The 16096-nt window shown below is 35.0% G+C and overlaps 1 protein-coding gene across 1 annotated transcript in view; it reads left to right on the top strand.

Moving 5' to 3' along the window:
- NBAS (NBAS subunit of NRZ tethering complex) overlaps nucleotides 1-16096 on the top strand; it is a 160057-nt gene that overhangs the window by 58572 nt on the left and 85389 nt on the right. The window contains exons 32-35 of the mRNA XM_058020301.1: nucleotides 502-615; nucleotides 7612-7725; nucleotides 8623-8780; nucleotides 10115-10213. Of these exons, the coding sequence (XP_057876284.1) occupies nucleotides 502-615; nucleotides 7612-7725; nucleotides 8623-8780; nucleotides 10115-10213 (485 nt within the window). The remainder of the gene's footprint in view (nucleotides 1-501; nucleotides 616-7611; nucleotides 7726-8622; nucleotides 8781-10114; nucleotides 10214-16096) is intronic.

Genomic DNA, 16096 nt, shown 5'->3' on the forward strand with positions numbered 1-16096 from the left:
TAAATTAAAAAGAGCTGAAGCGTTTGCTAATGACAGTTCTTTCAGTCTGTATGATGTATCTTGTCCATGCTAAATAAACGAAATCTTACTTGCAACATTCTAAACAAAAGTTAATGCCTGTATTAGCAGTCTTACGGGATATTGCAAAAATTATAATTAAAAAAAAAGTATAAAAGTATATCAGTTAATTGTACACATTTTAAAAGAGTGAATGTGAAAACATGAAACAAAAAAGAGTTTCCATTCAGGTCAGTTCTCTCTTTTTGCTCCCTTCACAGCCTGACTTGCTAATGATTGGAGCTGGATATCCTGTGGTGTTATTTTAACTTTTCTGTTTACAGGTATAATTGAGGATCTGCATGCAAGCAGCTTTGAGCTAGTTTTCAGATTGTGTTTGCATTCTTATATTCCCCAGCAGTCCTTCTGCCCTGTGCTGTTTGAGCAGGAACACAGCAGTCAAGTTCATTTGTGCAGTCTCTAAACCAGTTCTCCTTTCAACAGTGCGCTTGTGCTCCGATCGACTCAGTCTCATCAAGGACTGTCTGGCTCAGATGTCAACAAACTATAAACAGCCTGCTAAGCTCCTGGGACTGGCAAACCTGCTGAGGGTTGCAGGTAAGCTGTGCTAGTAAGACACTGAACTGCAATGCAATGAACGTTCATGTTGCGCTTTAGGGTATTTTAGGTGATGGGTAGAATATGAATTCAAAGATACCACTAAAAAGTCACCTGGAAGAGCAGTCATTGGGGAGGAATGAAGCATTTCACATGAGTGGAATATTTCATCTGTAAAACAGCTGAAATGGTCAGCTGCTGCATTCTGCTAATACCTGAAATAAAAAAGTGCCTTATCCAATCTAGAGTTGGAGTAAAGGCTGATTTCAGATTGGAGGAGTTGTGGCTGAGAATATCTTGTTTTACAGTTAATTGGTAGGGAATTTACTGAAATTACTGTGACTGCTATTACCTCTATGAAAGAAGGTAGCCTGATTTAATAATAGTTTCATTTAAAATACAGGGGGAAAAATAATCTGTAAAGCATGAATTTTAGCTGTTACACTTCAGTCTAGGCTGCATGTATCTCCTTTGGGCACTAAAAATAATGCATTAAGTTGAGTATTCATTTGAAGAGCTTCAAAGATTGAATCCTGAGGATATTAGGGAAATTTTTTTATGGTCTACCCAAAGTATCTGCCTTTTGATTTTTTTTTAATTTTGAAAAATACTTAATCAGTGTAGCTGTAAACACCATACTGCTGTATCTTTAGGCTGTAGAAATAGAATATAGAAATATAAAATATTTTATATTTTATGGCAGGGCATATAAAATCAATGCATTCCGGCTGTGTTACTAAAACATGCCTGGCTAATTCTTTTCTCCCTCTCTATTTGTTAAATCATTTAAGATTTTTTTTCTCACGTTTTCATGAGGCTTAATACTGGCTATTTTTTGCATAGTATTATAAATAGGAAGGGAGATCCTTGCGACTGTTGTGTGAGGTTGAGAACAGAGGTATGGAAATTAGGCTGTTGACCTCCCAAGATACCTTGATTCTAAGGAAGGGAGTCACAGGACACGTCCTCACTCTGGTCAGCACAGCATTGCTATGTGAAGGGTGGAGGATGGGTGGGATGGTACCACGATGAGTAGCTGGATCCAATCTACATATTAAATATGTAATCCATAGAAAAACTTGAATGACAGTTGTAACTTCTTTTTCTTTGCTTGTAAGGCTTTTGGGAAAAAAAACAATTCTCCCTTGGTTCATATGACAAGATTACTGTACTGCACTTTCTTTCTCCTCTCTGCTTTGTCCTATGAACACGAAGTTAAAATTCATGAATTTTTCTCAATACTCTGGGTTCTTTGTGTTAATGCTGCTGATTTTTGTTTTACCTTCTTTTTAATTCTTAAGTAATTATCTTTGTGTGGAAAGAAGGAAAAGCAGTATCCAGAGACATTCTATAAAGCTTTGTCCAGTAGTGTTATCCTAGTGCCTTAGCTGTAGGATTTACAGTGCCCTGGTATGTGCCTTTGAAAAGAGATCAAACTCGTGGCTCCCATCTCCAGAGACTGAAAGATGGCAGTCCCTGCATAGTATGTGGAGAACTTCAGGCAATTTGTATTGAGTTCATTGATACAGTAGTGTCCGTGTGCTAGTGTTACAATCACAGTGACAGCTACTGAATCACCACTGAAAAGAGAGATTTAAGATGTATTTAAAGCCAGATGATAAAATGGCCCCCCAGTTCTTCTCTTCCATGCACTTACCAGGCTAGAGAAAAGCAGAAGATGAATGTGTGAGATGGTAAATTTTTAAACAGGTGAATGATGTAAAAACTACTACTTACTCAACTGGTGACATATATACATAGGAAGTGTGGGGCTCTGACTTTAGTGGTTAATCTTGAGAGTAATGCTGATGGTTGCTCCTATGGTAAGTTGGGAATTTTAGTAGTAAAATTATATTTCAAGAGTGAGTAAGGAATACGCTATTTAGACATTTTTCTCTTATGCTAAATATACAAGTAACTTGGTCACTTTCAAAGTAATCTTTTGCTTATAGAATAACATTTGTTTATCTCAGAGGAAAATACAGCAAGACAACATTTTCAGTAGTGGCTTTCTGTGGTGGGGGATGTGAGGTGTTTTTTAAATTTTGTTTTACATACGTAGTTGTAAGATTTTGTGATTAAAAGCCGTTTCACTGTCACTGAAGGATAACTAGTTGTATTGCTTATAATGGAAAGCTGTCATCTGTAGAGAACATTCATTTATGAGTTAGATACAGATTTGGTACAAGAATGCCATAGTTGTGAATTTTATTTAAACCTAATTTTTATAGGAGATGGTCTATTGAAAACAGATTTATTTAATTTCAAGAAACTCATTATTTTTTAAATATACTTGTTTGCTTGTTTTTCTGGATTTGGAAGCTGTAAATGGCATACCACTGTTACTGCAAATTTTTTGTGTCTGGCTCTCTAGCCCACTGACAAGTATCCACAGGATTAGCCAGTAGCATACAAAAGAAACATGATTGTCTTCATTTCAAAGCATGCATGTAAATACAATATTTTCTCAGATTATTTAAGAAAGGCTGTAGAGCGTTACTCTTTGGTCCTTTGTATACCTCTGATGAGTGATGGAATAGGTAACCTTACACTGAATTTAAAGAGTCTTAGAATTTGAGTAACTAGGTTATTAATACCTTTCAGAACAGTTTTTAAGTGTAATGCTGGTATAGCCTTAATCAAAGTCTGTAATGAGAAGCACTGTTTAATTTGATGGTAGAGATTAAAAACAGGATTTCTACAGGACATGTAGAAATGGTATTTATGTATCTGTCAACTTGTAATTTAAGTTACTGAGTTCCAATGAGTTATTAATATTAATTAATACTATTAATACTGTTTTTAATATGATGAAGAGTTATATTAGGACTTGGTAGCCCTGTTGTGTGATAACAAACACTAGTATTATTCCACAAATTACTTTATAGACAAAAGGGCAGATCCTGCATACAGATTCTAAGATTTTTGAATTATCATACTTTAAATTTAATATTAGAAAAGGTAAACCTTCCCTGCAGTTTTAATATGGATAGTCTTTGTTTGCAGGTGTAAAACTACTGGGGAAGGATATCGTGATTTCTGACAGCTTCTGATGAAAGCAAATGGTTTTCTTGAGATATTTTGGGATAGGTCTGGATTTTGAAAAAGAGGATTGAACTTTACACGCTTAATGAAGAATTAGATAAAATGATGCCAGGAGAAAGATTTGAGTTTTGTCCTTAATTGGTTTTCACTGCTTACACAATTACCCTGATCTATGGGTCACCTTTGCTGTTTAAGAAGTTCTGACTTTGTCCTCTGGAACATACTTACTGGTATTGGTGATGCTAGTTTGAAGTTGTGGTCCCTTCTGTTCCAAATCCACTTTGTAGAGTATTGTCTTGTGTTTTGTCTGCTCAGTGGAGAAATTTGTTTCAGTATTTTCCCCTCTTTGCTTCCCCTGCCACTCCACCCTGTATAATTACTGATTGGAAAGACCTGCTTGCTGCATCTGTCCATGTCTATGTAAATTTTTTATGTGTGTGTCCATATAGAGCATAAAGTATATGCTGTGTTTTAGTATATGTAATAGCCTATAAAATCTTAAGAACATACATATTTTAATTTAAATTTTAAAAGAATGCATTTCTTGTGGATGCAAGGGTAGATTGCACAGAGTCATTATTAAGGAGCTTTGTGAAATATGTATTCTGAATACGGTTTGCTTTGAGAGCAACGCTGAAAATTAGTAATAGAATTTATAATCATATTTATCAAAGTTAAAATCTTGCTTAGGTAATGATATATCAGCTAACTTCTTAATTGCTTTAAAGTATTCGATTAATTACAGTGAACTCTACTTAAGCCTCATGTCACTACCTCTGTAAAGTAAGCCCACAACTGTTATCTTAATTTCACAGATGGGTAAAGTGAGTGAGGAAGAATGTGCTCAGCATGACAGCTGGAAAATCTGCACATGCTCAGGGAGCTGGAGCTGCTCTGTGTCTTGCAATCCTCACTTAATTTGTGCTCTTTGTTAAGAATGGGTGTGACAAATTCACTTTATGCAATTACTTGTGTAGATATGTGCAAAAAAAAAAGCGAGGAAAAAAGCTTCTGTGTCAGAAATTAGGAGCATCCTCTCTACTCTTACTGTATGTCAAAAAGATCTACTGAGTGTTGGTCATTATTTCCTTTGTCAGACTCTCTAGAAATGTCTCCATTATTCCCTTTTCTCTATAGTAAATTTATTTAATTTTAATATCCATAAGTGAATCTATTAGCTTTAAGCTTTGCTGAGATTCCTTAGTTAAAGCTTATTTTTGAAATCTGTTGTTCTTAACATTGACTTTCTTGCATTTGGAATTAACAATGTAGATGGCTTCTGATCTCCTAAATCTCCTAAATCTAGGTGACATGGTATTTCTGAAGTACAATGTTGATATCATTTGACTTCTAAGTTTTCATGGCATGATTTCATTCAGGATAATGTTATTTTATCCACTCAAAAATAGCATGCATCTTACCCAAAGTATTTCAGTAAGATTTTTTTTTCATATAATCCAGATTGGATCCAAGCTTTTAAAAAGTATTTCAATATCTTTTATTTCTCAAGGAAAAAAATTCTATTGTTTCTGAGCTTTCATCTTTTTTCTCTCTTTATTTTTATTATAACCTCAGAATCATCTAGGGAATCATCTACGTTATCCCCTTCCACTTTCCAATTTCTGAATTGGAGTCTGTCAGGTGTTACCATTAAGGCTTGAAGCAGAATTACTATGTAATATAATCAGGTCACAATTTGAAGAATTTTGTCATTCCTGTCTTGGTTTTAAGTCATGGATAGCTGTCAGTATGGCAAGGGAGACAATTTAGACTTTAAAACTTTTCCTTTTATGAGACTGTTATTAAAATACCATCAAATTATGTGTTTACAAAGCTGAAGCAGTGAATTTTTCTATACCTGAATGGAAGATGATGACTAAACTGCAGCAGTGAGCATTATCAGTCACTGCATGGTTAATGAAAGGTGTGTGGGAAAGGGCTTCACTCAGGGATTCAAGGAGTAACACTGGAGCCAGTGATTGTTCTCTGCCATAACAGTGAGTGCCAAGGTAATGGAAGTGTTAGTGAGTTATCCTTTTATTTTTACACTTGTGCTTTTTTAAAACATGCAGAGTTGTATTCTCCTGCATCAAAACTCCTTGGCTGAAACATTGGGGATGAGAGACCTGATACCATACAGCTGCTCAAGCACAGTTAAAGAAACCCTTCCTTGATCCAAATGTTCTTCCTTTCTTTCTTTCAGTACCACTCATTTTTAAGTGGGCATAAATAGCAGTGATTATTTTGCCTGAATTTGAGGGATAATAGTTTGATTGTTTCTCTTGACTTTGCTTTGTGTCTGCTACTTAGTCAGATGTCTCTGTAAGAAGTCAAGCTGTCAGGGTGAAGTGGGCATCAGGAGTGGCAAGTACGTGTCCCTCGCTTAGAGAAATGACAGTTCACATTTAGCTTGTGAGGATAGAAGCATCTCTTTGTCATCTGTAATTGCTTTTGCCCGAATGAGAGGTTCCCAGGTTCCAGAGGGCATAATTTTGCAACAGGAGAGCCTTGAATGTGATTAATTTGCAGCATTGAGTGCTGGCAGTATATTGAGCAGGAGACTGGAAGATAAAATGATGGGAAGCTAACCTGTTCTCCCAGCTGAGTTAGTCGTGATGTGCAGGGATTAGGGGAGCCTTGATTGAGTTCAACAATTAGGGTAACTTCACTTGCCTGAATGTCATTGAAGTGCAACTGCTACAGCTTTCCTTTTGAGAAAGCTTTAAAAAGAAATTTACTTTGTCCGTGGTGATGGATCTGCAAAGTGGAGCTAAAAATAGCAGCTATGCAATTCAAGAACATGTACTCTTTAAATGGTTTTTGAAACTGGATCTGTTTAACCTTCTGAAATATTTGCATTTCACAAGTTGTAGTAATACAGTTTCATAAACCAGTGCCCTTTTCAAATTACTGTAACAACACTGACTGCATAAAATTGCTTTTAATAATAGAGGAGAAGCATGAGCAAGAGGCTTGCGTTTAAAAATCCACTTGTTTTTATTCTAAAAATTCTTTCCTAAATTAATAGTTTATTTTTTCTGTGCATGTTTTGTCACTTTCTTATAGAGTGCATGGATGTACATAGTATTTTGAGCACAAGACTGGACAAACTAATGCCAGCAAATTGTTCACTCTAAATTGAAAAAAGCTTAAAAAAATATAGATTACTAGTAAAGGGTGACAGATATAAATGTTATTTGTATTGACTATAAGTGGCTTTGAGATGGAGATGAGCCGTCTCATTAGATTTTCATCTGTGAATGCTGATGTAGTAAAATTGAGGTCAAAACGTTTTTCTACAAAGATTCTTGATGAAACTTTAGTCAGAAGACTTCAATAGTATCTAAAGTCTAACTTTTGATTCATAACTAGTGGAAGAGGCATTGTCCAGAAGGTCTGGTGACTGAGATGGAGGTGGTATGCAAAAATTAGTTTCAGTTCTACTCACTCAATTTATGAGGTTACAGATGTTTAAATGCTTACATTTTCTGCATCTCATGCATTATTTGGAGCCATGAAGTGGCAAGTTTTAAATGGGTCTCCGTATATTATAAGAAAACAAACATTTCAATTATTTTCTTCTACTACAGTACAAAGATTATTTTTTTCAGTGTCAGGATTTTGATTTATATGTCACTTAGCTTAAATATCAGTTTTGATCCTTTGGCCAACACATAAGTACAATTTTCAAAAACTTCTTTTTTTTTAACCTTGACATAACATGCCAATTGGTTTGGGGTTTTTTGCAAGCTATGGTGCCAATGTTTTTTTAAATTACTAGCTCCTTTTATTGTTTCCTTCAGGAAAACACAGGCAATTTTATTTTTGTTTCAGTTTCAAGAGGGGCTTTTCATGTTGTAGTATATAGTTCTTAAGAAATAAAGTGGCAAGCTTAAGTTGACCATTAATTCCAATTAACTAATAATAAGTTTGATTTTTTTTTTCTTACAGGAGATGATCAGATGGAGAGAAAAGGTCAAGTTCTAATCCTTTTAGTGGAACAGGCTCTCAGTTTCCAGGACTACAAAGCAGCTAGTATGCATTGCCAGGAGCTCATGGCCACAGGTGAAGTAAATAAATACATCATGCATGAGGTGATGGAGGTGGAAATCTGAGTTCTGACTTTTGTCTTACTGTGAGGTGTGGTACTTCAGATTGTTCCATTTCATTAAAATAGCAGTTACATCTTGTTAGTGGAAGTGCACTGGCATTGAATAGAGACACAAACAGCAAATACTGCATGGAATAAGGGTGTACTGAACTACTGGATGTGTAACCTCAGGCAGCTTTTCTGAATGCCTCTGGGAACAACAATTTCTACTTCTTTCTACACTGTAGCCTCCTCAGACAGGTAAAACCTTGTGACTGCAGTGAGCAGGAAAGTGCAGGTCTTTTAGAAGTCTACCTTTCTATCAAAACTCTAAAGATATTTATATATTTGTGCTATTTATATGATTTGTGTATGTGACAGTATGAGTGAAGGTAAATGAAATACATGTGTCAAAATACTAAGGAAGATGGGATTTGTTTCTTTGGGTCTTTTTTTCTGCTTTGAGAATGAGGGGTGGAAGTTCAGTATGTGTTGAGATTTTTTTAATATATCAAGTGTTATATATTTTATACTTTGTTTTTGTTTTTTACAGCCACTCCAGCAAGGTATTCATTATCATGCACTGAAATAAATGAGGATTTTCTTATTGTAATATGTAAAAATATAGGATGTAAGCTTACAGATGTCTATTTTATTGTTATCTACAATGTGATAAAAAACAGTCTTTTATATATTTGGTCAGTCTCAAGTTGAGCATCATCTCTGTTTTATGGAGCCTTTATGGTTCCTTTTTCAGGGGATGTTAAGCCTTGACAGAAATACCACATGCCCTCCTTTATCTCATCCAATGAGAACTGGGCAGCGTCCTCCTTTCAGTTGTGATAGGGAGTGTGTTTTGTGTTCCCTTGTAGGTTATTCTAAAAGCTGGGAGGTGTGCAGTCAGCTGGGGCAGTCAGAAGGCTTCCAGGACCTGGGCATGCGCCAGGAGCTGATGGCCTTTGCCCTGACACACTGTCCCCCCTGCGCCATCGAGGCGCTGCTGGCCGTGAGCAGCTCACTGCAGACACAGGTACCTGCCTCTGGAGCTTCTCTTCAGTGCCTCCCAAAGTGAAGGACACTTGGGCTCATTTTCAAGCTTGTTCCCTTAAGTTCTACCCTCCAATATATTTATATTTGTTCTGCTCTGCTCTTCCACTTTCACTGTTGTATTTCAGCAAATGAGGTCTCTTTCTAAGCAGTTTTGTCTGATGAATTGGTTTCTGAAGTGGAAGGGCAGTTGTGTTTTCTGTCTTTAGTATTTTTCATTTCTTTATCGATTGCCTGATTTAAACATTTTATTTAAAAATGCAGTTGGTGAAATCTCAAAATATTTTCCAGGTATTTATACTTTGTAATTCATCTTCATTAAATGCCCACATAAATGTGTATTAAGGGTTTATTAGATGATTTTTATGATCTTTACCCAATATGCAATGAAATTATTTTCTCACAGATTTCAGTGATGTAATGGTTTTAACAATGGCAAGAGGCTTTGTGTCTGAGCAGTCTTTATTAATTCTGCAGTGACTGACTTGATAGAGTAACATGTTAGGTGTTGAGCTGATTGCAGTATATATGTGAGAACACGTAATTGTGGCATTTAAATACAACTTCTGTCAAGGTGACATAGCAAAAATTTTATTTGAAATTGAAGGGCAGTAATTTAGGTTGTCAAAATGTTAAATTTCTGTTCACTGTAATTGTGGCTAGGCCTACATACTATGACTTGTTTGAGTTCATAGTTATCTTAGTTGTCTAAGAGTTCACAGTGTTCTTAGATTGTAATTGTATAATAGAGACATCTTAGAGGTCTTTGGACACAGAATGTAAGAATGGGGGAGAAGGGAGTCATAGCTGCAGCACGTGTGCAGCCTGATTAAGGCAGCTGCAAGAGTGTAGTCTTTTCCTTAAAAAATGCCCTGAACAGAAGTTTCTGTGAGAATACAAGCAATGTGAGAAGGTGGAAGTTCTGTGCAGAAATTCTGCTCACAAAACCATTGTCCTGTGAAACACGTGTCTTTGTGGAGTTACCCAGTGCTTCAGAGTCTCAGTTCAGAAAATGGAGGTTTTCATGACATTTCTTTCCTCTACATTGTACAGCACGGCACATAAAGTTAAAAAAAAAATCTTAGCTTGTGGGAAAAATATTGCACAAAATTCATGGAGAAGGAAAGGTCATTTTGTCTAGGGACTCCAACAGTGAGAGGATGTCAGAGATGCTGTGTTTCCTTCTTTGCATCTTCTCTTGCCCCCTTTTCTGTTATAGAAGCCTTTACATCAGTTTCTTGGGTTTTCTGTGAAATCAGTCATAATTCTTTCATTGGCTTTGCTTGGCAAAAGATAATATTTATTTCATGTTTATAGATTCTTTATCAGGCTGTGAATTACCAGTTCCTTCCTTCTGAAGGAGGTGAGAATTCAAGTATCTCTGGGCCTTCTTTGTTGATCAGTAAGGATACAGAGGTAAGTTTTAATGTGAATTTTAAAGGTAATAATAAAAGACTTGATTCTACATTACTCTCAAGAATGGAATTTGAGTTTTTGACAACATCTGTCTGCTTACTAGATAGAATGAGCAACATTAGACATGTAGTACTTTCTGTTGTTAGATTAACTTGAAGATTTTGCTTCTGTATTTATACTTTGTTCTGAGTTTTAGTTGCTTCTTCCTACAGTCTTAGTGCCATTGAAAAAAACCCATAAACCCAGAGGCAGGAAAAGTGAAAAAAAACTTATATTAAAATAGACATTTATGTTGGTTTAGTTTGTTTTTTTTTTTTTCTAAATCTGTCTCAGTTGCAAAGCAACAATTTTAAAACTGAAATACATATTTAACCAAAAAATGTTTTTTAATTAAACTTATTTTTCCCCTTAGTTCTGTGCATCATGAAGTTTATTACTTGTTACTTTATAATGTACATACATTGCATGTGAAATTATTTTTATGTGTAAGATCAGAAGGAACCTTGAGTTCAGGCAGGACAACAGAAAACAAGTCTGATTATTCTTTCTGCTTTTATATCAATTATTTTATGCCTATATGTGTGCAATTGCAAGTACTTTTGTCTCTTTAAAGAAGATGTAATTATTTACCTATTTGTGAGAACAGGAATGTTTTTCACACTCTTTGAACTGGAAAATTCTGCATTTAATGTATTTTTTTCTCTGTGTTTGGTTTAATGAAATAGGTGAGTGATAAATAAATCTAGGGGTGAGGAGAGGGGATCAAAAGCCTTAAAGAAATACAAGAAAGAAGAGATTAAAAGGGGTGGTGAAAGAGGGAAGGAAAGAAAGAAAGAGAAGGTTCGTGTTGCATAGGGTGGCTTTTTGAGAAATTATGAGAGTTCCAGCCTCCTTGGAGAATGTGTCCATATTTTGTGTATGATTTTTATGTATGTACATATGTATATGTGTGTGTAAACACACATGTGCATGTATATGTATGTATATGCATGGATTTGTAGACATACCTGTAGATGTATGTATTTGCATATATATAAAATAAAGGGCAGGAAGATAAAATAACACTACAAACAGAATTCACAGGAATAGGGCCAACATTTTGTGTCTGCCAGAATCATCAGTATGAAGAACAGGTCTGTTTCACTGGCACAAATGCATTTTATTTTCTGGAAATCCATAGATGCATCTCTCTGAGTGGGAGGTTATTAAGTAGATGTTAATAAAATTTATATGGGTGTGGATGCATATGTTTACAATATTTTAATGTCTATAAAAATTTGTCATGCATCACCTTTCATCTGCTGAAGTACTGTATTGAGGCAGAACAATTAGACATGCATATAAATGATTCAAAAATTTATTCAAAGGTTTATCAGAGTTGAGTAAACTCGCTAATTAACTTTGCTATCATTTCAGTTTGCATATTGGAAGCAATTTTCATTATGCTGGAGAATTGACATTCAAAAATTTCTCCAATACAGCTTTCATTTCCCCACCCCCTTAGTTGTGGTTGATTGTCTCTTTAGAATTTGAAGTAGGTAGACAATTGACCTGGCAAGTTTGTATGTTGCTGCACTGAGGTGTATTTTCTTTTTCTTTAATAAGGCTCCTTGGCATGTCGTGTTTCAGACTGTTACACTAGGAAATAAAGTTCTGTATATTTGCTAATTTTTTTCCTTTTGTTCTCTCCCAGTTGACTTGATAGGGATTTAGAGGTTTTTTTTTTTTCATTTCTTGGAATGACACAGGAGGAAACTTAGCCAAAAATTTACTCACTGTAAAGCTTTGCGTTTGTTACAGACATCTGCAGTGTTAGAAAACCAATATATTCAATAACTGCAATCCTTGTAGCCACACTTCATCTAATTCCCTGTGCTTCACCTTCATCGTCTTGCACAGAATTTTTGTTTCTTTGAAGAAAAAAGAAACAAAGATTTTTCTCCCTTTTCTTGTACTCCTTTCACTTTCACTTATCTCCTGATTAAATTAGAGAATCCTTTTTTCAGGGAATTGACAAATGGTTTTTCTCACTTACTGATACCTTTTCAAATTGATGCTCTAAGTTTTCTTATCCTGACTTGATTAAGGTCTGGCATACATGTATTTGGGTCTGGCATACATGTGTTTGGGCATCCCTTTTTCTATTGCGTTCAGAATACCTACCTGTAAGTATATGACTTTTGCTTTTTAAACTTTTAGTGACCTTTTTCTCTCCCTCTTACTTTTGTCTAGCACTGAATTATTATTCTCCATTACCATTTCTTCCCTTATGTCAAGCAACATCCTCAGCTGGTCATACTTTTTCATCAGCTTTCTCTTGGTGAACTCTTCCCTAGAAATTCCTGATATAATTTCATTTTTATTCAATTTTTCCTCCAAACTATTTCCCCTAAAACTTGCAGAAATCTTGATAGGAGTCTATATATAGTCTATGTAGTCTATATATATATCATAGACTGCTTAGAAATGGTTAATTTAATATTCCTCTCATGATGGCTGCAGCATAACTTTTCTCCAGGTTTTTGGTGGTCCTCCTCTAAAAGAAATTAATGAATGCTGTGATAAAGCTGCATGTCATTATTCTGTAGGAGCTAATGCATGTGCACAAGCTTTGTGTCAACTTCTCACTGTTGTCTGAACTCATGGAATCCATTTGAGAGGTTATGCTGTGGAAGCTATCATGATTCCAATGTACAGATTGCTTCTAAGCAAAATGTCAAGTTTCACCAATCCTCATCCTTCTTACGTCGTCATCTTTTTTACTTGTGTGTGCTACAAATGCCTAAAGAACGAATCTTGTGCTTCTCAACCAGAATATCTTGGTGAGAAGATTAAGCTCTTGATTAGTGAAAAACCTTTCAGAATATTAATGGTAAAATTATTAAATTCAAATAAAATGCTTAGACATGAGATGCTGTGTTGTGTTTAAGCACAAAACAATATTAATCAGTTGCTTTGTGAGCTCTGAATTTATTAAATCTGAATAATATTTAAATTATGTTTACATCTGTTATAAATTATTATTTTTTCCATATCTGAATATGGAAGCGTAATTACTGTTACATGGCACATCAACCCAAGAGAATTAGGTTCAAAGTTTTATTTTTAAATGAACTCTTGATAGAAAAGCAGATGTATTTTCTAGACATTTTCTAGAGAAATTAATATGTTCAAATTATAAGAATTATTTTCTTATTATTTGAACAGATGTTTAGATTATAAGAATTATTTTCTTAAAGGCTTCTTAAAGAAAAGAAAATTTTTGATTAGCAGAGCATTAGTGTCTGCTTTTCCAGTTTTCCCAAGCACTATATCTGGGAAGAGACAGGATCTCTTAGAACATTTGTTTACATTAAATTGGTAGGTCACACATTGTTATCCCAGCTGCTTAGAAATTACTAGAGAGTCTTGATCAGTTATGCTCTTGTCCTTTAGCTGCTGCTCCAAAATGTCTCTGTCAGATCTGCAGGTGTTAAGCAGCTGTCTTAATCACTGCTGTATCTCTCAGGCACTCATCAAAGCCTGTGTTTCAGCAGCTGAATCAAATGCATTGTGTCTGCTTAAGACTGGGTTACTTCTTTTTTCCCATGATGTTATGGCCCTAGTAAGAGCCTGAACATTCAGTGACTCTTGAACATTAGTGTTGTCATCTTGAGCTGAATCTTTTCCATAGTCTCTCATTTGGGGTCTGGTTTGTCATTGCAGGACTGGAGCTTTTACTTGGAGTGGTTCATAGCTGTAACAGACATTGAAAAAAAAATTTAAAATCCCCAATACAAAACCCTCCAAGGCACAAAAGAACCACATGTAGGTTCTACATGAGTACTTATATAAAAGAGGCTGTTTTAAATTCCTGTTTGGCAATGGAAGTACCAAAAAGGGAAAAGGAAGACCTAAGGTGTGTTGCTCTGTTTTTGAACAGACTGTTCTCTCTTTTCATTTCCTTCATAGTCTTGACATAAAAAGATTCTTAACATACAAAGGGTATGCAGTGTATGGTTTTTGCAAGTTTTAATCCTTGCACCTTGACTAATTGTCATCAAAGACCAAAACCAATCCTAAAATCCATGGTGCTATTGTTCTAGTTTATTATTGTCTCTTGTGTGGCTTGTCTCACAAACAGTTGGCTTTGTTATTTGTTCTCCCATGAGACTGTTTGGAATTATATAAGTGTGTGTAGGAGCCAAGGTGTATATAAATATAAAAATACGCTGTATATATTTATATAAGTATTTTAGCTGTTATTTTAAAGTAACTTGATAATTCAGAATTTGTTGGTTGTCTTTCTTTATACCATTTAGATTCAAGCAGATTTTCAATCTGCTAATTTGTCTACTATTTAATAAGTTGTTGCTGTTATTATTTTGATTTCAATCAGAAGTGCTTACTTTATAAACGATGTCAGGAAGAATTAATAGAAGAAAATAATTTCTCCCAAACACCTCTCAGAACTCCCAAAATATAACTTCTCCCTAAAGATACAATTAAATGATGCAATTAAAGTTGTTTTCTTGAGATGGGATCTCCAACCTTATTTAAGAAATAACTTATTTTGTGAGAGATTGATTTGAGATAGCAAAAAGTTGTAACCTGTAAGTGTTGCTGTTCCAGGTACAAAATAAAATGTCTTCTCAGAAAACAGAATTTCTGGTTTTTGTTGAAAAACTGTAATTACTTGTAAGAGGGAAATTATTTTTAAACGAAAGTCAGCAGAGTTTGTCTGATAGTAGTAGTGCCATAAGCATTAACCCCTGCATACAAGTTGGCTCATTAGTTTTCATACTGCTGAAGGAGGCTGATTTAAAGAAAAGCGCTTTGCTCAAATGCAGTTGATAACTTGGGTGGGATGTTTTTTTCTCATTCTGTTTTAGTTTGGTTTAGTTTTGGTTTAGTTTTCCTCCATGAAAAATCAACTAGGTGTGTTGCAGCATCTACTCGAAAATGGTGGCAGAGAGGAATTAGTATTCTGTATTTAAAATAAATTACAAAAATTTGTCTTACTTAATACTTAACATGGTTTATTTAGAAAACACATGAACAAGAAATTCTCCCCCCAGGCCACCAGACCTAGGATTTTCAGTTGCTTTTCTTTTTTCAGAGCAGAAAATTCTGACAGGTTGTACTTGGCATGCACTTTCTTAATTTGGTGAAGCAAGAGCTGAAAGTCCCGGTTTATCCAGTTGACTCATTAGTGGTGCATCTGTGAAATGCACAAAATGATTTCAAAAAAAATTAAAACAAATGCTGAAGGACTAAAGATGAACCTGCTACTTCAATGGTCAGCTTGATGCAGTAATTTACTGTACGTTATAGTAAAAGGTACTAAAAATAAGGTTTTCTACATGAAATTATATTTTATTGAAGCTGATATGTTTTTCCTCTGAGGTTACAATGGATCATATTTCTCTTCAGCATAATTTGGCATCCTTTGGCTCTCATGTTTGAGGTTTTGTCATTAATTAGTAAATTGTAAACTAATACTTTCCACGCTGTTATACAGGTAGAATTTTTCTGTTCCAATATACTTCAGTGTATGGGGAAATTAATAGTAGGGTTGTTAGGGATAACCATATGGCTGTTAAAGTTTGCTATATGAAGGAAAATATTTGTTTTTTTTGTGAAAACAGTGTGTTTACCTCTGTATGCTAATTATATGTTTGTGATTAATGTGCATGCATTGTAAAGCATGCAATTAACACAAACCTTTGAGAGCTGGAATAGCACAGATCAGACAACATGGATGTTCTGGATATTTATTTAAATGCTTTACATAGGAAGAGCTGGTATAGAGAGCCCCATTTGTGGAACATGTATCTACTCTTAAGAGTGATGTGTGAGTTCATACTAAGTGAAGGTATATGTGCATGTATTGCAGAAGTTGTT

This window comes from Melospiza georgiana, chromosome 3 (genome assembly GCF_028018845.1).
Source record: "Melospiza georgiana isolate bMelGeo1 chromosome 3, bMelGeo1.pri, whole genome shotgun sequence".
Classification (NCBI taxonomy): domain Eukaryota; kingdom Metazoa; phylum Chordata; class Aves; order Passeriformes; family Passerellidae; genus Melospiza; species Melospiza georgiana.